At 38.8% G+C, this 25,511-nt stretch overlaps 1 protein-coding gene across 32 annotated transcripts in view; it reads left to right on the top strand.

The window, feature by feature from the left end:
- The window catches only part of SLMAP (sarcolemma associated protein), a 163,667-nt gene extending 140,258 nt beyond the window's left edge, over nucleotides 1-23,409 (top strand). For 15 of the 32 annotated variants that reach the window (XM_059663188.1, XM_059663182.1, XM_059663185.1 and 12 more), the window contains 7 exons: nucleotides 5,473-5,595; nucleotides 6,784-6,858; nucleotides 9,096-9,416; nucleotides 9,859-9,976; nucleotides 13,651-13,822; nucleotides 18,023-18,157; nucleotides 21,558-23,409. In XM_059663188.1, the coding sequence (XP_059519171.1) occupies nucleotides 5,473-5,595; nucleotides 6,784-6,858; nucleotides 9,096-9,416; nucleotides 9,859-9,976; nucleotides 13,651-13,822; nucleotides 18,023-18,157; nucleotides 21,558-21,650 (1,037 nt within the window). In that variant the 3' untranslated portion in view covers nucleotides 21,651-23,409. Of the gene's footprint in view, nucleotides 1-5,472; nucleotides 5,596-6,783; nucleotides 6,859-9,095; nucleotides 9,417-9,858; nucleotides 9,977-13,650; nucleotides 13,823-18,022; nucleotides 18,158-20,099; nucleotides 20,190-21,557 lie in introns of all 32 variants that reach the window. The other 17 variants (XM_059663189.1, XM_059663183.1, XM_059663179.1 and 14 more) reach the window with 3 other exon arrangements.
- The last annotated feature ends 2,102 nt before the right edge of the window (nucleotides 23,410-25,511 follow it).

Below are 25,511 nucleotides of genomic sequence, written 5' to 3'. Positions count from 1 at the left end.
TTCCATATCTGTGGTTTCTGCTCCTGCATTGTCTGCCCCCTGGTGGTCAGTGTGCGTCATAGCTACCGGACAGTCGGTCGGCCGGTCGTTTAGGCTTTTATATATATACTAGGGGCCCGGTGCACGAAATTCGTGCACTGGGTGGGGGGGGGAGTGTCCCTCAGCCCAGCCTGCCCCCTCTCACATACTGGGAGCCCTCAGGCATTGACCCCCATCACCCTCCGATCGCCTGATCGGCCCCTTGCACGCCTCCGCCAGAGGTGTCAGGCTTGGACAGGGGACCCCCATCTCCCCCCGATCACTGGCTCTGGCCCCCGCCCAGGCCTGAGGCCTCTGGCCCAGGAATCATGCCTGGGCAGGGGACCCCCATCTCCCTCTGATCGCTTGCTCCACCCCCCGCCCAAGCCTGACGCCTCTGACCCAGGCTTCAGGCCTGGGCAAGGGGACCATCATATCCCCCCAATCCCCGGCTCCGCCCCCCATCCAGGCCTGATGCCTCAGCCAGAGGAGTTGACCCTCATCACCCTCCGATCACCAATCACCGGATCGGCCCCTTGACCAGGCCTGAGGCCTCCGGCAGAGGTGTCAGGCCTGGGCAGGGGACGCCCAGCTACCCGCAGTTGCAGGCTCCACCCCTGCCCACGCCTAACGCCTCTGGCCTAGGCGTCTGGCCTGGGCAGCGGGGACCTGCAGTGGCAGCGGGGGACGCCGCGATCGTGGGCTTTGCTTTAGGCCCAGGCAAGGGACCCCTAGCTCCTGGGACTGCCAGCTTCGTCCGTGCCCAGCTCCCATCGCTGGCTCCACCCCTACTTCCTGCTATCACTGGCCAGGGCGGCAAAGGCGCCTGATTCTCCGATCATGGCTGGGGGGCAGGGCAAAGGCGGCCCCAGGGCCGCCTTTGCCCTGCTCCCCAGCTCTTAGCTCCCCCCTGGGTTTCCGATCACTGTCAGTGGCAGGGGGCTTCTTCCTGCTTTCCCTTTCGCCTCCCTGCATTGTGCCTACATATGCAAATTAACCGCCATCTTGTTGGCAGTTAACTGCCAATCTTAGTTGGCAGTTAACTGCCAATCATAGTTGGCAGTTAACTGCCAATCATAGTTGGCAGTTAATTTGCATATAGCCCTGATTAGCCAATGAAAAGGGTATCGTCGTACGCCAATTACCATTTTTCTCTTTTATTAGATAGGATTATTGCCTAAGTTAAATTTGTCTCCCAAAACATAATTACTTAACATAAAATCTGTTCCATTATTTTTAATTTGAAAAATAAGTATTAGTTTTGTTTCACAACATCACTGATCAAGAGAATTGTTCTGCTGCAGACAAGAAATGTCTGCTTTAATAGACCTTCAAGATGGATTACATAGAAAAATAATCTGCAGAGGAAACCAAGATGGCAGCATAGGTAAACACCGGAAATTGCTGCCTCGCACAACAACTTCAAAAATACAACTAAAAGACAAAACGGACATCATCCAGAACCACAGGAGGGCTGGCTGAGTTGAAATTCTACAACTACAAGGAAAGAGAAAAGCACACTGAGACTCAGAGGAGGTGCGGAAGTAAAGTGCAGAGGTACGGAGGCGCACATGGAAAGGGCTGGCAACTGAGGACACAGTTGTCTTTTTCAATCGGGAGGGGGTCTAAAGCTCCCGACTGCTCTGAACTCCAGTTCCAGGTGAGTCTCTGAGGACCCAGACTCATACGGAGAGAAACTGGACTGTCTGGCATTGGTCAGAAATCGAGGGCGGCTTTCTCTCAGAGGTGCTTGCAGTGATTACCAGGACACTGAGACGCGGGGCCTCTTAGGGTAGGACTGAGGAGCAGCCATAGCTGCTTGCTCCGCCCTGTTGATCCCCTGAGACCCCGCCCCACCCAAGCTGTGCACAGAGGCTTTTGCATATGAAAGGCCTGGCCCTTTTCAATCTGAAAATTACCTAAAAACTGCAGCTGGGTCAGAGAGACCCAGAACTTCCAAAAGAAGGCCCAAGGCCCCACAGCAGCTGGCATTGCTTCACAGCTGGGCCTAATCTGGGCACCTCCAAACCCCAAACAAAGAAGAGGAATCTGCAGATCTCTCCATAGCTCCTGCTGGGTAGCCTCAGGCAGAGGCTAAATTAGCACCTCCTTAGAGATCCAAGAGCCAGTGTACCCAGTGGTCAGAGTGGGACCATCCAGATTACAACTCCTCAGATCCATAAGCGACACACTCAGGGGGCAAACTCAGTGAGCACCAAAGCCCCACTGAAGCAAGTCTTGCCCCAGAAGGGTGTCTCCAGCACAGAAGTTCTCCCACTGCAGACACAGCTGATTCTCACAGCCAATTGGCCTGGAGGTCAATTCCTCCCAGTGATACCTACAACAATCAAGGCCTAACTACAACAAGTCTGTGCACAAAGCCCACAAAGGGGTGCACCAAGACTGTCCACCTCAGGTAATTGGGGAGGCTGAGCCACTGGGCCCTTTCAGACACCCAACACACAAAGCCACTCTATCAACACAGGGAAGCAGCCAAAATGTGGAGACAAAGAAACAGGTCACAAATGACAGAAATGGAGGAAAGCAAACTACTGGATATAGAGTTCAAAACCACACTTATAAGGTTTTTCAAGAATTTTCTAGAAACCGCCGATAAATTTAGTGAGACCCTCAAGAAATCTAGTGAGACCCTCAAGGTTATGAAAAAGGACCAATTAGAAATTAAGCATACACTGACTGAAATAAAGAATAGTATACAGAGTTCCAACAGCAGATTAGAAGATCGCAAGAATCAAGTCAAAGATTTGAAATACAAAGAAGCAAAAAACACCCAACCGGAAAAACAAAAAAAAGAATCCAAAAATATGAAGATAGTGTAAGGAGCCTCTAGGACAACTTCAAGCGTACCAACATCCGAATTATGGGGGTGCCAGATGAGAGAGAGTAAGATTTTGAAAATCTATTTGAAGAAATAATGACAGAAAACTTCCCCTACCTGGTGAAAGAAATAGACTTACAAGTCCAGGAAGCACAGAGAACCCCAAACAAAAGGAATCCAAAGAGGACCATACCAAGACACATCATAATTAAAATGCCAAGAGCAAAAGACATAGAATCTTAAAAGCAGCAAGAGAAAAACAGTCAGTTGCCTACAAGGGAGTACCCATACAACTGTCAGCTGATTTCTCAACAGAAACTATGCAGGCCAGAAGGGAGTGGGAAGAAATATTCAAAGTGATGAATACCAAGAACCTACAACCAAGATTACTTTACCCATTAAAGCTATCATTCAGAATTGAAGGTCAGATAAAGAGCTTCACAGATAAGAAAAAGCTAAAGGAGTTCATCACCACCAAACCAGTATTATATGAAATGCTGAAAGGTATCCTTAAGGAGAGGAAGAAGAAGAAAAAGGTAAAGATAAAAATTATGAACAACAAATACACATCTATCAACAAGTGAATCTAAAAATCAAGTGAATAAATAATCTGATGAACAGAATACACTGGTGAATATAATAGAATCAGGGGCATAGAAAGGAAGTGGACTGACTATTCTCGGGGGGAAAGGGTGTGGGGGGTGCGGGAAGGTCAATAATGACCTTTATGACAAAAGAAAATCCTGAGTCATGGGTTGCATTCTTTTTTTGTGGCTCTTTAGTCTCCTTTAATCTGGAATAGTTCCAGTCTTTCTTTGTATTTCATGACATTGACATTTTGGAAGAGCAGTATTTTATAAAATGTCCCTTAGTTTGTCTGTACCTTGTGTTTCCTCATGATTAGATTCAAGCTATGCATTTTTGGTAGGGATATAACAATAATAGTGCACATCATATCAGGAGGAGGTGTCTGATACTGAATTGTTCTATTGCTGGTATGTGAGTATCCTGTTACTCCTATTACCTACTTAATTTTAGCATCTACTGATGATTCTTGCCTGAATCAACTGTTACTACATTAGTTGCCAAATAGTGATTTTCTGATTCTGTCATTCCCTTTACATTTACTGGCTGGCTTTCTACTATAAGGAAGCGTTTCCTCTTCTCTTCCCCTTTCCCCATGTAATCAATGAGTATGAAAATATGTGTATGTAACATCTGAGACTTACTTAGATTGTATTGTGAAATTATATTCTCAGCTGTTTTTTTAAAAATAAAATGAAATTTATTTTTAGAGAGAGGAAGGAAGTGGGGAGGGAGAATGGGTAGGAGGGAGAAAGAGAAACATCAATGTAAGAACAAAATATCAATTGGCTTCCTCCTGCACGCCCCCTACTGGGGATTGAGCCCAAAACTGGGCATGTGCCCTGACCGGAATCGAAACTGAAACCTTTTGGTGCATGGACAACACCCAACCAACTGAACCACACTAGCCAGGGCCTCAGCGTGTGTGTTCTCTCTCTCTCTCTCTCTCTCTCTCTCTCTCTCTCTCTCTCTCTCTCTCAATCCTTACCTGAGGATATTTTTCCATTGATTTTTGTTTGTTTTTTAGAGAGAGTGAAAGGGAGGGAAAGAGACAGAGAAAAACGTCAGTGTGGGAGAGAGACATCAATTGGTTGCCTCCCGCATGCGCCCCAACCAGGGCTGGGGATTGAGCCTGCAACCCAGGGATGTGCCCTTGAAGGAATGGAACCTGGGACCCTTCAATCCACAGGCCAACACTCTATTCACTGAGACAAACCAGCTAGGGCAGCTCTGTTTTGATGGATTAAAGTTGTTATGCCTGAGCTACTTGTAAAACAAAGTAATAGTCAAATAGAATGTACTGGAAGAATATGGCCTATCTGATTTATTTCAGGCAATGTGCAGTAGCATAAAGTTTTAATACAATGAAAGATGAACAGAATGGCTAGAAAGGAAAGAAATTAGGGGAAGGATGTAGTTGAGATGTAAGAGTAGGTCTAATTTCTTTCAATAAAATCATTTAAGTTATTTCTTACATCATTTAATAATTCAACAAACATTTGTTATGTGTGTATTGTTGGGAAAACATGACAACGTGAGCACAGTGCAGCTTTCAGCCTAGTTTTTATTTTGTATCCCACAACTGTGGAAATCATGCTAAAAATACTTTTTCTGGAAGAAAAGTTTGTTTCTTCTTTTTTTCACTTCCAGTTAAGTTAAAAGTGAAATTGTTCTGATTTTGTTATCAAAGAATTTCAAAATTGGTAAAGAATAGGATTATGCTTGTCTTACTGACATTCAGGCCTTACATAAGCTCTATATGAGTGAAATTTATAATTTTAGTATGTATTAATATATGTTTTATAGTAACATGCCATGAGCTACTAATATATTTATTTAACTGTACTTGTATTCTTTCTCCAAGGTAAAATGACTAAAATGCTTAATATAATTTGCTCCCAAGTTTTATTTAACTCAGTTATGCTGTGTTGTTTAATTATGCATGTCTAAACATGAGATTGCTAATCTTTGGTTGTAGAGTTTATATTGTGATACTAACTTTTGCTTTAAAAATAAACATTTTTTATCAGATGACTCGCAGGGTGCACAGTCAGAAATTGAGGCAAAACAAGAAATTCAGCATCTTCGCAAGGAATTGATTGAAGCCCAGGAGCTAGCTAGAGCAAGTAAACAAAAATGCTTTGAACTTCAAGGTGAGATCAAGATTACTTTGATTCTTTGGGGGATATGGAGGCAACATGATATAACTGAATGCCCCCAAACTTGGAGTCTAGAGGCAAGGTATCTTGTTCCTGATCCACAACTTTACTAGGTATGTGATCTTGGGACATTCACTTAAATTCTCTGAACTTATGTTTCACATCAATAAAGTGGGGAGAGTTCGGTTGCTCTACTTCTTTCACATTTTTGATGTGAACATCATGAAAGATCTCTGCCAGTGAAAGATCTTGATAGTTAATTACATATTGAGTACAACAAAAGGGAAAAGCTATGTACATAAACTTCTAAGTTTTAGTTAACCTAATGTAAGCTACTCAGTATAAGATAAGGGAGATTTATATTCCCTGTGACTTTCCAGTGTACTCAGCAGTAAATGGAAAGAATCAGGCTAGATTAAGGTATAGAAAGAATCTTCTAATGTCCCAACCATTTCTTTCCTAGTAGCTCACTTAACTGTAGTGTCACAGGCCAGTGGAGTCATAGGCTATTCCCTAGAGCTTACACTTCTGTATCATTCACAGTAACTGCCAGGTTGTCGTCAGTTAGCACATTAGAAAGTTTTAGAGTGAGGAGAAAGTGAACAGCCTTTGGCGTCCTCATGTTCTCTAAGAAGGCCTTCCTGACCAGGAGGAAGACTCTCAGGGAGATGCTACTACTCCCTTCCTTTCCTGCTTCTTGAAGAAATTAGAGTTGCTATGCATTGAACTTAAACCTTGTGGAGGGCTCAGGCTAATTTAATCAATTATATTTAAAAAAAAAAAAACAAAAACATTTCCCAAACAGCAGTTATTTAGTCGGTACTTTCTATGTACTTGATAGTACACATTAGGATTTTAAGTTCTTTTTTTTTTTTAATTTAAGCTCAAAATGCTGATTAACAATTATCAAGAATGTTTCTCATGTGAAGAATAGCACATATCTTGGTGATACAAAGTCTGGGAAACCCCACTACTCAATTGAATAGATTTATTACTTACTACTTACTGTTTGTGCTCCTAAAACCTTTAAACTGTCTAACTGCTAATACCGATGATACTTACCGCCTAACTTTTGTTTCCTTCAATAAGCTTTAGGAGAGAATTTTTAAGAAATTTCCCACTGCCCAATTCTGAATACTTTTATTAACTCACAAAATTAGATATACTGTGTTTTACTTTTAGCTCTTTTGGAAGAAGAAAGAAAAGCCTATCGAAATCAAATTGAGGAATCCACTAAACAAATACAGGTTCTTCAAGGTATGGACACTAAGGGTATTTGAGATAGTTTTTAGTGATTCACAGGGATTGGAAACTAAGAGTGCAGAGCATTCCCTTTGTTCTTCCCTAGAATCTGAGACTATAACTGGGTGAGCTCCCTCCTTCCCTCCCTCCCTCCCTCCCTCCCTCCCCTTCTCCTTCTCTCCCTTTCTCCTTTCCTTTCTTTCTATATAAAGGAAGATTCCCCTGTACTCAAACAATAGACACTTGGGTTAGAAGAACAAGGGTGAAGGTGAGGATTTGGAAAGGTTGTCACTTTCTGAGTTATTGCAGTGAGTTACTACAGAGATAGCCTTCAGATAGGAAATCAGTTTGAGCTGCTCTGTGCATTAGCACTTTTAGCTTATGTTGCTAATGTTCATAACACACTTGGCATTGCAACAAAAATTATATACCACATGAAACAGAATAATGGTCCCAACACTGCCTTCAGTGGTAAAGACTGCTCTTCATAGCCCCCATTTAGTGGGCTATCACGGAGTCATTGCAGAAATGGGCAGAAAGACCTCTGCCTGTCACGAGTTTTCTTTGAACTGCAGCTCCTGGTACTGTGAGGCTATAATTGCGAGATACCCCAAGCGAGATCTTTCTTTCCTAAGCTATTGTAGGATTCCTAAGCAAGATTAATTTGCCTTCATTGTCAAAGAGGGAACTGATGTTATTTAAATTTTTAGTTTGCGAGATAGGGTAAGAAGAAATTAGACAATCTCACTTCAGAAGAAATGGGGAGCCATGGTATGAGGCCTGTGATATTTGTCCTAAAATATCCCAGAGAAAAGCCAGTCTTTGGGTTTTCTTTTGAGTGGGATATTTGAGCTATTTAAATTTTTATTATGGTCAAATTAGAATTTCTGGTATAGGTTGTATATCATTTTAAGTTGAAAACTTTTTAAGCCCTTATTATAGTTTAATGCTCTTATTCATTAGTTTATATAAATGTTATTTGAATCTATATTGCCATCCTGTATTGTACATAGGCAGTTTTCTGTGACAGTTCTGTGACTTAGTGCTGCCTTTTGTCTTTAAAGATGCCTTACATAAGCACCAATGAGTGCCCCCTAGTGCCAGCATGTATATTTCAGGACTTAACCCACAAATCCATGGTCATACCCTCACTGGCCATTGTGTCTTTTCAGGTTTTGAACCTGTTACCTCTCAGTGTTTCCTGCACACTTAAAAGGCCTAATATTTTCTTTAATATTTATTTATGGAGCAACCTCCTCCTCCTCTCCCCGCCTTAAATCCTCTTGATTATTTTAATTATTCTTTTATTTTGTCAAAGGAACTTTTTTTACCTATAATTTTCTTGTGTTATAGTAACCAAACCTAGTATGCTAGTCCTAAACAAAGTGTTATTTCATGCAAATTATTTCCAGTTCTATCATCAGGGCATAAGACCAGATCTTTTAAAAATGTACCTCTTTGAATGGGGACATCTGTAATAGTGTCAACAATAAAAATAAAGTTTAAAAATTAGGCAGTATTCATTAATTTTATTAATTCTTGATTGTTTGCTAGTATTGGGGATAGAACATGCATAAGATGTACAGTCTAGTGAAAAGATAAACAACAAACAAATATATAATGTGATATCCAATAAGGGCAGGGTAAATAGCTAGAGAATGACAGATAAGATTTTTTAGGTAAGTCATCAGAGAAGGCTTCTTTAAGGAATTGATATTTGAACAGAAAATTGAATCAAGAACATCAAAGATTTTTCTAATGTTTACCATTTGATCAAGCATTCTCTATCTAGGAATTCACCCTCAGCAGTATTGTTTAGAATAATTAAAAACTAAACAGTCTACAATGTCTAAAATAAAGGATCCGCCAAAAAAAAGTTACAGCATAACTATTTTGTTAAGAGATGTTCATCACTAGCAGGATAGAGAGCACTACACATATTTTTATCCCTCCCTATTTTGTATTCTACGTGTATAGATGCATCGAAAATACCCAGAAGAATAAGTCCAAATGTTAGAAGCAATTTTCTCTGTGTGGGGGAAATAAAGATTAATTTGTTTGTTTGTTTTCTCTGTGTGTTTCTGTATTTTGACATTTTCTACATTAAACATAGATTGCTTGTACAGTCTAATCAAAAACAACAAACAGCTGTGATAGCTTGGGCTATGTAGTGACTACAGTCCCATATGGACCATTCTTTTATTCCTAATTGCTATGGACTAAGGAAATGATAGATAAATATACTTTTGTAGCCCAACTGCAGAGGTTACACATCAATATTGAGAATCTCCGGGACGAGAAGGACAGTGAAATCACAAGCACTCGAGATGAACTGCTTAGTGCCCGAGATGAAATTTTGCTTCTTCATCAAGCAGCAGAAAAAGCTGCCTCTGAGCGGGACACTGACATTGCTTCTTTGCAAGAAGAGCTTAAGAAGGTGCGAGGTGAGCTTGAGAGGTGGCGGAAAGCAGCGTCTGAATATGAGAAAGAAATCACGAGTCTGCAAAACAGTTTTCAGCTTCGATGTCAACAATGTGAGGACCAGCAGAGAGAGGAAGCAACAAGGCTACAAGGTGGATAAGTGTATTTTACATAAGCTCTAATCTCTTGACAATGATAACCATATAACTTATAAAAATTAACAACCCAGGCTCTTCTTCTCTTTGATAGCAATTGATTATACAAAACAGTGTCTTATAGTAGGGCTATAAGAACTTCAGGTCTGCAAGTTCTAGAATAAGCTAAATGTTTTATAATTTTATATTTTATTTAAATACTGTTAAAAATTATTTGTCTTATAAAAGTCAAGTGGGGAGGGGATTACAAAAGTTCAAAGTGATGGGGCTTCTCGTGAGGTATAGATGCAGAGTAATAGGAATCTAAGAATAGCCATGTAAAATCTACATGTTTTTAAAGGGGGGAAAGTATGTTGTTCTCTGAAATTTTTCACCTTTTTTCTCTTAATTATGGAAGTTATGTTCCTATGTTAATGAATATGTTTTGGGATTCTTTTAGGTGAACTAGAGAAGTTGAGAAAGGAATGGAAATTATTGGAAACTGAATGCCATTCTCTAAAAAAGGAAAATGTTTTGCTATCATCAGAACTGCAGCGGCAAGAAAAAGAATTGCACAAGTATGCAAGAACTCTTTTTAGCTTTGAAATATTTCTTTATCTTACATTTTAATTTAAAGTTAATTTAATTTTGATACTTAAATATATTTTTGGAGCAAAATGTTCAGCCAGTGTCATTTTGGCTGTTTGGCAGGTTAACCATGCTACATGACTACTTCAGCATTTTTTTTTCTACCACCACCATCATGATACACATTCTTTCCTTTTGGTGTACTCATGGAATATAGGTTCATTAAATGCCCCCTCCCCAAAAAAATATTCCTAAATGAGCAGCAAAGATCTTTAATTAGTGATTGAATTTGTCCTATAAACTAAATGATAATAAATTCCAAATACAAGTTTGCTTTTCTTTCACGCCAGTGATCCCTTCTTTTACAGTAAGGATGATATGACCATGACAAAGAATTTATACAATTAAAAGACACAAATTCAGCTTCTGGACTTCAAACAGGGTTACATAAAGAGTAATAATATATAAGATCAAGAATTCTCTAATCATTTAAATCTTTCTAGCATCCAGTACCTTAAATGCAAACCAATCAATGCAGTAGATTTACTTCAACAGATTAGTGGAGTCCTGTTTTCCCACGGGGATTTGAACTCTGCAAACGTTTGTTACAGAGTTCAAAATTTATTTTTCCTTAAAAATTTGATCTTTTATATATTTTTATTTAAATAGCATTTGTACTCTTATTCAGAATATGAAAGTAGTACCTGTTTATTATTAAAGCTACTTTTAATCCACCTCCTTCTCCCCAGTACACCAAAATGGAAGTCATTATTCTTGCTAGCCTTGTGGTTACCTTCCTCAAGAGCATTAAGGTTAACAAAAAGTCAGTTATCACCCTAGCTGGTTTGCCTCAGTGAATAGGGCTTCAGCCCTTGGACTGAAGAGTCCAGAGTTCAATTCCAGTCAAGGTTACCTTGGTCATAGGCTTGATCCCCTACCTTGGTTAGGGCACATGTGGGAGGCAACCAACTGATCACATGGATGTTTTTCTCTCTATGTCTTTCCTCTCTCTAAAAATCAATGGGAAAAAATATCAGGTAAGGATTTTAACAAAAAAAGAAAAAAGGGCCCAGCTGGCGTGGCTCAGTGGTTGAACCTCTACCCATGAACCAGGAGGTCGACAGTTTGATTCCTGGTCAGGGCACATGCCCGGGTAAGGGGCTCAGTCCCCAGTAGGAGCATGCAGGAAGTAGCTGATCCATGTTCTCTCTCATTAATGTTTTGATTTTTTGTTATTTGTTTGTTTAAAGGAAAGTGTGTGTATGTGTGTGTGTTTAATATATTTTTATTGATTTCAGAGAAGAATGGAGAGGGAAAAAGAGATAGAAACATCACTGATGAGAGAGTCATTAATTGGCTGTCTCCTGCACGTCCTGGTGCCCCACAACGGGAATGAGCCCACAGCCTAGGCACGTGCCCTGACTAGGAATTGAACTGTGACCTCCTGGTTCATAGGTTGATGCTCAACCACCGAGCCATGCTGGCTGGGCTCTCATTGATGTTTCTATCTCTCTATCCTTCTCCCTTTCTCTCTCTCTCTAAATCAATAAAAACATTATATCCTATATAATAAAAGCCTAATATGCTAAGTGTCCAACCGTTTGTTCGACCGTATGACCAGTTGCTGTGATGTGCACAGACCACCAGGGGGCAGACACTCCGACTGGTAGGTTAGCTTGTTGCTGGGGTCCAGTCGATCAGGACTGGGTGAGATGGGCTGGACACCCCTGGAGCCCTCCCGTGGTCCCTCCCTGGCCCTGATCATGCACCGGTGGGACCCTTCAGCCTGGCCTGTGCCCTCACAATCCGGGACACCTTGGAGGATGTCAGAGAGCCAGTTCTGGCCCTATCCCCGCAGGCCAAGCCGAGGGACCCCACCAGTGCATGAATCCATGCACCAGGCCTCTAGTTTGTGTGTGTATATATATATATATATATATATATATATATATATATATAGTCACAGAGTTTGGAATATTCATACTAGATCGTTGGTTAAGCTGTCTGCCTAAATTGACATATACTATTTAAGACAAATTAATTTCTTAAACTTCTGGTTTAGTAGTTCTCTAAATTTATTTGGTAAGCCTCCCCAGCATACTTGTATTTAGAACCTAGTCTTTCTTCATGGGTTATTATCTGCCATTTAGTTCCTGGCTGTATTGGCTTGACATCACATCTGCCTCCTAAGAATCGGCCTAGCAAAAAAAAAAAAAAAATCTTCCTAGCATACAATCAAAATGTGATTTACTAGTATACTGCACTAGAGGCCCGGTGCACAAAATTTGTGCCCTAGAGTGGGTGGGGTCCTTCAGCCTGGCCGGCACCCCTCGGGGGATGTCTGCTGAGGGATCCTTAGCGCTCCTGCCACTGCCGCTGCACTCACCAGCCATGAGCCCAGCGTCTGGCTGACTCCCCCTATGGGAATGCACTGACCACCAGGGGGCAGCTCCTGCATTGAGCATCTGCCTCTGGTGGTCAGTGCACATCATAACAACTGGTCATTCCATTGTTTGGTCGATTTGCATATTAGGGTTTATTATATAGGATAGTACCTCAGTTACATCCTGAGTCTTATGACTCATCCTGAGAGGCATAATAATTTTTAAGACCTTATCCTCCTTTAGCTGTTTCATTTATATATGAGAACCAAATTATCTCTTTAACTGATTTGAGAGAGAGAAAGAAAGAGAAATATCGATTTGTTGTTCCACGTATTTATACATCCTTTGGTTGATGCATGTATGTGCCCTGACTGGAGATTGAACCCACAACACTGGTGTATTGGGATGATGCTCTAACTGAGCTACCCAGCCAAGTCCTGGAAGCCAAATTCTTTAACACAATTACACTATTCAGGTCTTTTGTTCTTTGTTGTCTGTGATGTAAAAGGAATTGAATAAAGAATTTCCTTTTATGCCTATAAAACTGTTTTCCTAGTGTGTAAATTGTGGTTGTTTTTTTAAATCAAGTTTTAAAATTTGGTAATCATAGAATTTAAGCAGGAAAACAGCCTCAGAAATTGAGTTCCGTGGAGGGCACTGAGACTCTCCTTGTATTATCTGTGTCTGTTTAACATGGTGCCGGCACAGATCTGAGAGCTCAGGAAATCCTTACTCAGAGAATGGTTTTATACCAGTTAAGTGACTTGCTTAACATCCCACAACCAAATAGGGGCCCCAGCCTCCTGGTTCTTTGTCCTGTGCTTTTCCCCATTTTGGTGTGTCTTCTCATTTGAGTAGGTTTATCTTTACTTGAATTGGCAGTGACTTCTAAACTGTGAGTTTCTATTCCCCCATCCTATTTGTCAAGTACTTATAATAAATAGTTGAAGCAAATGCTATTCTTTCCTGTAGAAGACCTACACTGAATCTTTTTATGATAGTTAATATAATGTGATATAACAAAATATAGTCACCTTCTACTTCTACTTTTAAATTTCAACCTTTATGTATATCTGATTATCTGCAAATAGGACACAGCTTTAAACTTAGTTGCGTTCTTTAGTGTTTTGACACTTTTTACTTATTGAAACTCTTATTTTTTATATACTTTTCTTTTCTCTGAAATCCACTCCATCCCTCCTAATGAAATGTTTAAGGAATTGGACTTCCTGCTGTGTCTAGTTTCTACATGAATAACTCTGTGAATATTTATCTTACAGTTCTCAGAAGCAGAGTTTAGAGCTTACCAGTGATCTTGGCATCCTTCAGATGACAAGGAAAGAGCTTGAGAATCAGATGGGATCCTTGAAAGAACAGCATCTTCGGGATTCAACTGATTTAAAAACTCTTCTCAGTAAGGCTGAAAACCAAGCAAAGGATGTACAGAAAGAGGTAAAGCGGAAAGACATTATAAGCCCCATTATGGTTGGACTTACAGCCAAAAGCAAATCAGATATTCATGCTAGTTAGAAATCAAGTTACATTACCTGTCGCGAGGTTGATACTTGGAACATCTCTGCTTGGTGATTTCTAGCTGTGTATCATGGTCCATTTATAGAGAATTTACATTTAGGCCAAACCATTAAAAAATATAAATATATAAAATTACATTAAAATTTTTTCTGTACCAATTAGTTGACCTATATGAAAAGCCCTTTGTACCAAATCACTTAACCCTCTCAAAGACAGTATCTTACTTAGAATACTTTGGAAAATGCTCAGCTGTTGTGGCTCAGTGGCTCATTTTATTTAGTTGGAACACAAATTTTGTGCCAAAGTAAATACCCAAGTATTTAATACTGTAATACCGTTATGAACCAGGAGGTCACAGTTTGATTCTCAGTCAGGACAGATGCCTGTGTGTGGGTTCAATCCTCCAACCAGTGTGGGGTGTGCAGGAGGCAGCCGATCAATGATTCTCCCTCATCATTGGTGTTTCTATCTCTTTCCTCCTCTCCCTTCCTCTCTGAAATCAATAAAAATATATTTATAAAAAAAAAAGAAAGAAAGAATACTTTGGAAAATAAAGTTGAGGCCACACCATAATGCTATTTAAACCCCTCAGGTGAAACTGGCCTGAAAAGTTACTTAAAATTCACCTAATAACCAGCCAGCCAAATACATATTCTATGACCTTTTACTTTCTTCCCATAAGCCCCATCTCATTTTCCCCTTCTTCACAAATATGCATGCTCCTGTTTCATGTCATTTTGCTTAAAACCTTGACTTGGTGGCTTTTTAAAAAAAAATCATGTTAAAAATGGTGACGGTTGACTTTGGAGCAGTGACCCCACCCAGCCTCTTCTGAGCAAAGTTTTGCACTCCTGGCCTGCATTGCCTCCTGACCTGCTCTGGGCATGGAGAAGCCTAGTGCATTTTGATCTACTTACTGGTCAGGGCCCACCCCAGTTGTAGACTCTGTTAAACAAAGGATTCGTTATAAATGGAAGGAAGTTGAAGACAGTTCTCTGTCTTTAATAACGAATTTTCCCAAAATTGTTTTTAGAAAATCTGTTTAATCAATGCAGTTTTCCTTTGCACTTTCCTTTCCTTGTAGTATCTTGAACTTGGAAATAATTATTGTTCTGTCTTCATGTTTGTTCCTAAAGGAAAAAAAAACCTGTAACAGTATATGCAGCCATATTGATTTTGTAATATGTTCATTTTTATCCTCTTGCTAAGGATATGTGTTTGGGGAGAAATCTCATTTTATTTAGTTGGAACACAAATTTTGTGCCAAAGTAAATACCCAAGTATTTAATACTGTAAGCACTTTGTGTTCTTCCAGTCCATATGTCATAATTCTTTCAAAATCTGGGAAGAATGCTGTGGTTGGAAGATGATTCTGTTGTATGTTACTATGAATGCATTACCGTTTTGTTGCATTATTTGTTTGCCTGTTTTTGGTTACCAAGCCATCAGTGCAAAATGCTTTAACTGTTTCCATAAATTGCAGTGGCATGTTGTCACAGCATCTAAATTGTTGATAGCCTTTGGATTGCATTAAATGCAGCATATTTAAAAATATGTCTGATCTTGTCAATATGTTTCTTTTTTGTTTTCTTGTTCAGTGTTTTCCATTGTGAAATGATATGTAGTCATCACACTTCTTTGTAATGTAAATTTGCTTCTCTTTCTGTTTGTTCTGATGTCAACTATTGGATACTAGTCTGTAACTAAACTGTTCTTTACTGAGGTTCTTATATCTGTGTAATCTGTTGCAAATGAATTACTACCTTTTATTAATGCACATATATTCTTCCCTTTCAGTATTCCCCTTTGTTCTCCTTTCTCTCATAGAATCATGCATAGTATCATCATTATGTATCTTGAGCACTGTAAAAGTCTAAAATATTATCAGCTAATAAGCAAGGTTATTTAAGAAGAAAACCAGAAGTGTTGGTAATATTGTGTGGTATTTCCCTTTTAATCAGAACTGAGCTCATTTCTCACCTCTGAGTTAGAAAGCAAGATAGAGCAAAAGTGATATCCAAGCAAGATATGAAACTAAGTTTGCAGAAGGTGACCTTTGTTCCAACAATTAAACTTTTACATGTGGCAGCTTTTATTTGAATATTTAACAAAGAAAAAATACATGAGAACAGTACATTTACCCTCAGTATTAAGAGAAAAATAATAGTATAGCATCTTTATATTTGACTTTAAAAAGCATCTACATAGTTTAATTTAGTAGGAATATCTATGAATTTATAATACATTGAATATACAAGTCACCTTGCAAAGACTAACTCAGCGAAGTTGCTTGGCCTCACCATCTTGTTCCGGGGCCAGAGTTCTTCCCACCCCTCTCACATGCTGAAGGTAAACAGCCAATCTTCCGACTGAGCTGCCTTCCTGTCTTTCAGCTTCACAACTCCTGGAACAGAGAAATGGCTAAGTGCTTTGGTATGAATGGCAGGCTGGATGTGAAAATGGTGGAAAGGGAAAGTAAGGGGAAATTTAAGTCAGCAAAGCACTTTTCATTTCTGCTCTATTACTCACTGTTAAGAATCAGATCATTGAGAATTGATTATGTTCTAAGGTACACAGACTAGTCTAGGTACACTGAATTTGCCTTGGCAGCCTACCCATAACCTTCTGCCTTCTGGAAAGAAGTCCACAGACCCCACAGAAAAAAGCTGTCATGAAGCCCATGAATCTTACTCCTTAATTCACTCTCTGGTATACTATCTGGACTTGTTCTGGGGACTTTGGTAGGTAATAAGGCGCCCCTTTCATATTTTACCTCCTTCTCTGTACACATATCTTTCTCCCCATTTTCTAGTGACTTTTCTGCTGACCCTAAGCCCCTTACCCCCACCTCTTCTGACTAATGTTTTTATACATTTTTACCCTTCTTAGTTCTTTACCTTTTGGGATGCATAATGATAAACTCCAAGGTAATTGCATTATTCAGAAGCACCATATCAAGGTGTATCCTTTATTGAGGAATTTCTAGGATATAGGCAGAAAGGGTTAGAAGCTTTCCAGCCTCATGGTTTATGTTTAGGGAAGAGGAGAAACCTTTCCAGTATGGCAGACCCATGGTATATTGATTTTATACTCAGCCCTTGTCTTTCTTTCTTCCACAATCTTCAGAGATGGCAGCGGAGGCCGAGACAAAGGCACAGCCAGCAGCAGAACAGTCTCTGCTCTTTGACTGGGAGCCCAGCTTGCATGTAAGATGCAATATCTAGAAGTGGAACCAGTCTAGAATTCCTGCCTCCCGGGGCATTTAAGTAGGAGCACACCATTCTGCATTTCCCATTAACCTCACCTGTGTTTTTGAGGGCTAGCTAGTGCATCTGAAAATTATATACTGTGAACTGTTTTTCAGAGCAGGAAGTAGTTTGTTTCACTTTTCTATAGACATTTTTCTATAATGTCTATCAGAAACACATTTTTAAAAATTACTTTTAATTGATGCTTATAAGTTTAAGTTGAGAGATAGAAATGTCCCTACTCATAGTCGTTGGTACCTTAGACCAGTGGTCACCAACCTTTCGGACCTCACAGATCACTGGTGGTCTGTGGACCACCGGTTGGCGACCGCTGCCTTAGACACATTTCTTTGCTTTATTTGCCTAGAAATTCATTTATCTGGAACATTTTCATAACCTGTGATGCTGGATTAAAGGAGGACTAATGGGAATTAATACTTTCTACTTCGCGACTAAACTAGCTTGGCTGACATTGCTTACCAGGATATAAACTCATACTTTCTAACCTTGCCATTTAATTAAGCTATGGAGTTTTTCTTCACTTGTTTTCTTTTGCTCAGTTTGAAATTTTATTTTTCTCCTCTAACTCACTTAGTGGAAAAAGTGACCCTTTATATTAGAAACAGATGACACACTAGTTACTTCTCTTAATTTTTTTTTAACTTCAGAGCCAGAAAATTCTTACATAGAATCAAGTTAACATTAAAGACTTCTTATTATTAGTGTAAATGATTCTTATCCTTCTGAAAACAAAAAGGCTTGACTTTGGTGTTGCAGGTAACTAAAGAGGGTCTGGTATATAAGCCTGACTAGAACATAACTTCATACCCTTTTAAGTTGAGTCTGCACACTCTTTTTTCTTTGCCTTTAGTATGAAAAGACACAGACTGTACTCTCAGAACTGAAGTTGAAGTTTGAAATGACTGAGCAGGAAAAACAATCAATCACAGATGAGCTCAAACAATGTAAAGACAACCTGAAGCTGCTCCGAGAAAAAGGAAATAATGTAAGTCTTTGCAAACTTGGCTTAGCTTTGATTGAGAGGCAGGTGAGAACCCTGAAATCGATTCTTCAGAGGATTTTATTACTGATTTGAGAAACTAAGGCCTATAATACACATGAGCTAAGATTTTCATTATGAAATGCCATGATGGAATCATTGTGTTGTCAAAATTTTTAGTTAAGAATTTGCTCCTTTAACCTGTACCCCTAGAAGAGCCTGAGGACAGCCTGGAGCAAGAGCCTTGTTTGCAAGAGAATAATTACCTAAGAACTGTCAGCTTTTCCCTGATGAATCTGAACTTCTGTCCCACTTTCTGGCTCTTTTTTTTCCTGGCTGGGAAATGAAGCCTTGTACCACCAGAGTCCCACCTAAGAAAGAGTAGTTCATGTTGACTCCTTAGCATTTGGTTGTATCCAAAAATGGAAACTTTATTATGGCTTTTATTTTATACTAAGAATTTTCTCACTAAGGCACATTCCTAAAAAACGTAGTGTCTTTTTGGCCTCCCATAAATGTTAGGAAATATTGAAGAGTTTCTGTAGAGCTATGTGTGTGCACGCATGTGTGAAGTTGGAATGTTTTAGTATAAACTGGGTTTAATATTAATTTGTTTTTCATTTGCTAGAAAGGCAGATGGTCTTTAAAAAGATGTGGTACTAAATAAATGTTGTGTTACATGTTTTGGTGATCATTGCCTTTGTGGGACCTAACTGATGGATGATGTTCAGTGTGGTTGGATGTGCTGTGACTTACTTCAGACCTTTGCCATGGCTTGGACACTGCGGGAGACACACTTCCTGCAGAGGAAGGCACTTTGCTTAACTCGCAGCACAGTGCAAAAGAGTGGTGTTGCATGGCCATCACAGAATGCTCATGAGTTGTGTCCAGCTGTCCTTCCTTTGCCAAAGAAAGTCTTAGTTTTTTAGAAAATAAAGGCATGTGGCTTAGTTAGAAGACTTTTAGAAGTTAATGAATGGGGTCTGGAGGCTGTATGCTAAGCAAAAATAGAGTGCATTTATTTTGAAAATATAGATTACAGAACTCTTCTAAAATCAGATCATAATGGTTTGATTCCAAGTTTGATTACTCCTATCTTTTATGTTAATTCATATCCTTCTGAGTATGGAATTTCAGTCTATCTTCTACTAAATTAACCTATGAAGACATCTAGCATAATCAGAATGGATTCCCTGCACCATTTAGAGCCTTTTCTAAAGTAACATTATTATTATTTGCAGTTGCACAAATAATTTACCGTAAGGGTAAATTTCCTTTTATTTATAATATGGACGTGTGGTACTAAAATGTTACTCTGTAATAACACTCATTGTGGTAATTTCCTCCTAATTTAATAATTGTTTATATTTGGTAATAAAACCCAAAGCCCTGAGACTTAGCTGCCTGTCTTCATATACCAAATGATGATCATACATTATGTCAGCTCTCTTACTTGGTTTAGAAAACACACACCATAGGACATTTATTTTTAAGCTTTAAAGCAACAGCAAAAGAGTTTTGGTTTTTTAAAGAAAGGTTTTGATGGAGAGATCAAATAAATTTTAGCCATTTCCAATATACTCATGTCAAATAATGGATTCCAAGTATGAAGCAAAAATAATGTACTGTCAAGCAGAGCATCAGTTGTTGAGGTATTGTCCTTGCTCTGTCTTAACATACTGCCTTTCATTAGGATGTTAGGAACACCCACATTGCCCATTCCTCCATCTGTTCCTGTTAGGCTGTAGTTTGTCAGCTTACATACCACAGTCCATCATTCTGGATTGTATTAGATGTCTTTAAAATGTTTGAATCAGTGCAAAACCTGAGTGCTAATACTTCAATTACCTCAGTCTTTCTACCCTTCCTCCCACCCCCTTGGGGTCTAAATCATCTTATCTGATTTTTTATAGCATAAAATGATTTTAATATCCCTTCCCTTCTTTAGCCTTCCATATTACAACCCGTCCCAGCCGTATTCATCGGCCTATTCCTGGCTTTCCTGTTTTGGTGTTTCGGTCCATTGTGGTAGAGAAAGGTACAAGCACTACTGTTGAGTCCTTGTCTGTTTGTCCCCGTCACCTGTTTGTACCATATTTGTAATATAGTGCATGGCAAAACCACACGGGTATTTTGTTACCTGAAGCAAACCCTTCATTTAGTATGCCATGTATTGTGTCATTTGAATGAACTGAACAATCAACTAATCATGTAACATTTTGTCTTGTTTCCTTTGTAATAATGCTAACAATGAATTAATTCCAACCTAACCAGTTGTTAATATTCTGCGTTTAACTGAGTCTTTGTCTCTAGCAAACTGGAGTAAGCTATGAATGTCTGCAATATTAGTACCCCTTTCCAATTATATTTTTAATCAAATTTTAATGAGAAATGAAGAGTTTGCCTCTTTGAAGTTTTCAGCCAGCTTTCTTACCCCTCCTCCCTTTCCTCTTCTTTTCCATAGTGTAGGGTTTCTTTGTTTCAATCCTTGCCTATATTTACACAATGGCTATGAAGATGAAAAAGGATGAGATTAACATAATGGACCATTGGCTCACAATCTCAACCTCAATGTGCATTTACTTAGGAGAGTAAATTTACCCCATATCTTTCTGAGCCCTGATCTGCAACATTAGAATATTTCCTTAAAAGCCAACTTTCTTAATAAAAACACTAATAAAAATAAAGCTATCAACCAAAAGCAAGTTGATATTATAAAGCCCTCTGAAAATTAACAGGGAACAGCCCATTCATGTTTGCCTCCAACAGGCATGCATGTTAGTAGATCATATGAGATGATCACATGACATTATTACACTGGACATGGTCTTTACCAAAAGTATCAGATAGGCAGAGTCCCTAAGTAGCACTTCCCCATCTTGAACCCCATCTGATTTTGTCTTATGTGGTTTCAAATTCGAGCATCAAAGCTTAGACCATTTTCTTTCGATCACCTTACTGACCAACCTTTTGTATAAACCTACCCTACTATGTGAGTCTGATTTTTATCAAGAAATAAACACGTTAGGCAGAAACATACTCCAGGCATCTGTGTACATCAGTTAGTTGTAATATATGGGTACTGGAGTAAATAAAGCAGGCTGAGCCCAGAGGGCTTCTTAGAAGTCACTGTTGGGTTTTAGCTGTAACAAAACTGAAAACTGCCCAGGACTTGCCTGAGATGTATCGAGACACAGTGGTCCTCTAAAATAGTTCCTGCTGTTAGGGCTCTTCTCACACCTGCTCTCCCGCACCTTTATTTCCTTTCTTTTTAAAATGTTTTCTTATGCAAAGATAAAGTTTTTCTAATAGTCAAGTATTCAGGACTCTCTGGAAACCAAGGGGTTAATATGTATGAAAAGAGAGGGGAGAATGTGATACTGACTCTTGGTTTCTTTCCACACAGAAACCCTGGCCCTGGATGCCCATGTTGGCTGCCCTGGTTGCAGTAACAGCCATTGTGCTGTACGTGCCAGGTCTGGCCAGAGCTTCTCCATGAGAGTGTTTCTTGAGTCCGTACACCGTCCTCCCTCTAGAAGCTGGCATCACACTCATGCTGGGGACAAACAGAACCATTTTCTTCCTTTTTACCTCTTAAAACAGCAGACAGAAGTGCAAGAATACAGCTGTAGGGTCATTGCTTTAAATTATATAAAATGTATCTGTCTATAAAGAGAATATAAAATTGTGACGTTATTGTAAGCAATAACTTGCTTGCAATTTTTCATGTAATTTTAAAATTAGTATGTTGGGGTTCTGAATATTATGGTGGCCTAAAGTAGGCTTCTTGATACACCAGATTATTTATAACATTAAATTTATGGGTATTTTACTCTGAATTCTAAAGGCCAGATAATTCATTTTTCTGATTCGTTAATTACCCAAACCAAACAACCGATGTATACATGGGAAGAGAGGCCCTGTGTGCTCAGTGCCTATCAGTTTGAAATATATACACATATATATATATTTTTTACATATTTACACCATTTTTTACTTGTTATAAAACCACTGAGCTATTGGGAACAAGACTTAGAGACAACTCTTTGTGTGGATTTTTTTGTTTAAGGAGAAATAATGCACTTGGAAAGTATTCTGCTCTAGTGATACTTTGGGCAATATGTGCACGCTTGTTCAGCCTTAATGTGACTTGACGATGTGGAGGACATCAGCTTTGAAAAACTTTCCATGAGAGTATTTTCTCGAACAAACTAAAGAATTTCTGGAAGCAAAAACATAGTAATTATATAATTTCAGTGCAGTAACCAAACTTTTGAGTCAATTGGAATGTAATTTATTAAACCTCATGTATTTAAAGAGATATTTTCTTTTAAGCCAAGTTACTTTTTCATATACAGCATTTTAGGAAGCATGATTTTTTTTCTATCATCTCTTCCTCCAAAGCATGTTTAATTGAAGAAAGAATTAATTTCTCTTTAGATAAGCTTTTACAGACTTAATTTGATTATGGTATTTCAAAGCTAATTCATGTTCGAAGTATACTGTTATTACCTACCAACAGATTTCCTGGTTGGGTATGCAAATGGTTATTTTCTTTTGTTAATTGGTATGTTCTGTTAATGAGAGCACTATTCCCAAGATTAATAGCGTTTCAGGCTCAGTGAAGCACCTAAACACTGCTTGATATTATAAATTTAAAACACAGAAGTGGTTTTGTGCAGCACCACAGTCATGTCAATAAAGTTTATTTAGATCATAGAATATCCTAAAGTATCACATAGTTGAATTTTTCAGTCAATGAAGGCCAGGAGGCAATGTCAGTGAACTGGCTTGAACGTTCTGTGGCAATCCACAGGCCTAGCCAAATATTGAAATAGAAGTTTAGGATATAATTTGCCTTGTGATGTTTGGCAGTCATTGTTTTTACTTTAAAAGTTATGTTTTAAGCTATTTGGGATTGGCTGTTGGGAGGATCACTAGATTTATGGAGGAATTAGTCACAGATGACTTGTAGGAAATACTGTCATACATAGTTCATTTCATCATTTTCTGTTGCAGGAAGCCACTCCACCACAGAATGCTAATATGCCAGTGGTACCCAGTACCTCTTGTATATAGGTTATTGCAAATATTGTTCTGAAATGCTTAACTTCAGAATTACATTTTTTAAAGTAAATAATTGTTTTAAATCTATTTTGTAAAGATATAAAGTACAATAGAATTTCTGGAGTACAGATTAAACTATTTGCACTAACACACGTGATGTGCATGATTTAATAAAATAACTTTACTCCCTATGCATTTTTGAGTTGGATATCATTGAAATTCTTAGTGCTGACTCTACTATTGGATTGTTAATAAGTCTTTTCTTAAAATGACTCTTTGTGCAACACATGTTTGGTGTTCTTCAGGGTTTAAAAGAAAACACTGAGCTGTTTCCTCCAGGTTTTATTAGCCTTTTATTTAACATAGTGCTTTAATTTTTTTTCTCTTTTACTATGGTTATTGTTAAAACATGGCTCACTTGCCAGACAAGTCTCTCTAAATGTAAAGTCCAGTATCAATATTTACTTTATTTAAATTGAATAAATGAGGTTTTGTAGTTACTGCCAGTTTTTCTTAAGAATATAAATGAGCCTATTCATAAGCAATACCTCCAGCTTTGTTTAGTTCACTTCCAGGTTAAATAAAGAGCATGATTATTCACTGGTAGTGATCGAGCCATTAAGAAATTTTAGTCGTAGCCGTTAAGAATTGAGCAGCCTATAATGATACATTAAAGAATTACACAACGGCGCTAGCGGCTGGGTCAGAAAATGAAAAGAACGTGGGGGCTTGAAGCTAAGCAGAACCAAACTGGATCCTGACTCTGCCTTTTGTCAGCTGTGTTGCCTTGGGCAAATCATGTATATTCTCTGAGCCTCCACGTCCTCCTTTATAAAATGGAGAGAATAGCATCTATATTTTTAGCGATGGCATGAAAATTAAAAAGATAATGTATGTGAACTGTCATTTGAGTGCCAAATGAGTGTTTATGAGAATGTCATACTAGAAAAAATACTGCAATTATTTAAGTTAGGTGAACCATTACAGCTGTTTAAAGTGGATTTTCTCTGTGTGAATGAGATATAACTGCGAAGTAATGAATCTGAAGAAAGCATCTTCACCAAGCTCTGTCCCCTTCATAGTTGTGTCTGGGAAGTAATATGCTTAGTTTGATAATGAGCCTGTTGTGAAAACAAGTCACAGTGCTGAATAGTAGAGGCTTCCAACCAAAACTAGTATTGATTGCCTCACTTGATCTCTCACTTTAATCACCAAACTTGACCCCCAGTAACTTTTAGCTGCTTCCAGTGATTATATCTACTATCAAAAAGATGGAAATCTGGCCCCTAGCCAGTTTGGCTCAGCGGATAGAGCTGCAGACTAAAAGGTCCCAGGTTTGATTCCAGTCAAGAGTACATACCTCGGTTGCAGGCTTCCATCCCTGGTTGGGACGTGCGGGAGGCAACCCAGTCAATATGGCTCTCTCACATCGGTGTTTCTATCTTCCACTCTCGCTAAAAATCAATGGGAAAAATGTCCTCAGGTGAGGATTAAAAAAAAAGATAAAGATAATAAATGTAACAAGTTAAACACAGACACACACAAAGATGGAAATCTACTAAAGAGAAAAAAAACTGCATACAAAACAGCTGTCTTAAAAATGTACAGCCTTGCTGAAAAAAATTCACTTCTGGAAATTTATTCTGAAATGTAATTAAAAATAATTGTGTGCACAAAAATTCAACTACCATTTAGTATAGGATTTTTTTGGTAATAGTGATGGGTAAACAACCTAAATATCCAGCAATGGGTCATTGGTTAAGTTAATATTGCCATTCTACCCATTACTCTGCTTGCAAAGGATGTGGGGAGAGAAAGGTTACCAGGGTAGAATAATCCTGGTTTTATAAAGAAATAATGCAGACATACAGGATATGTTTCCAGCAGGAGGACTCAGAAAGATTTATACCCAGGCCACAGTAGTGCTTCTCTCTCTCTATGATCATAGGTCAATTCTTTTCTCCTTTTATGATTTCTAATTTATTTTAATATATGTTGCTTTTGTAAATTTTTAAAAAGCTATTTGATTTTGCTTTGAATTAGAAACAAAACGAATTTTCCAGGATTCCAAATTGGTTTCCATGATTAAATGAGTAAGTACCTGTATTTATTTTTTTAATATATTTTTATTGATTTCAGAGAGGAAGGGAGAGGGAGAGAGAAATAGAAACATCAGTGATGAGAGAGAATCGTTGTTCTGCTGCATCCTACATGCCCCATAGTGGGGATTGAGCCCGCAACCCAGATATGTGCCCTGACCAGGAATTGAACTGTGACCTCCTAGTTCATAGAT

Source organism: Myotis daubentonii, chromosome 14 (genome assembly GCF_963259705.1).
Source record: "Myotis daubentonii chromosome 14, mMyoDau2.1, whole genome shotgun sequence".
Classification (NCBI taxonomy): domain Eukaryota; kingdom Metazoa; phylum Chordata; class Mammalia; order Chiroptera; family Vespertilionidae; genus Myotis; species Myotis daubentonii.
This window is presented reverse-complemented; position numbering and strand designations above follow the sequence as displayed.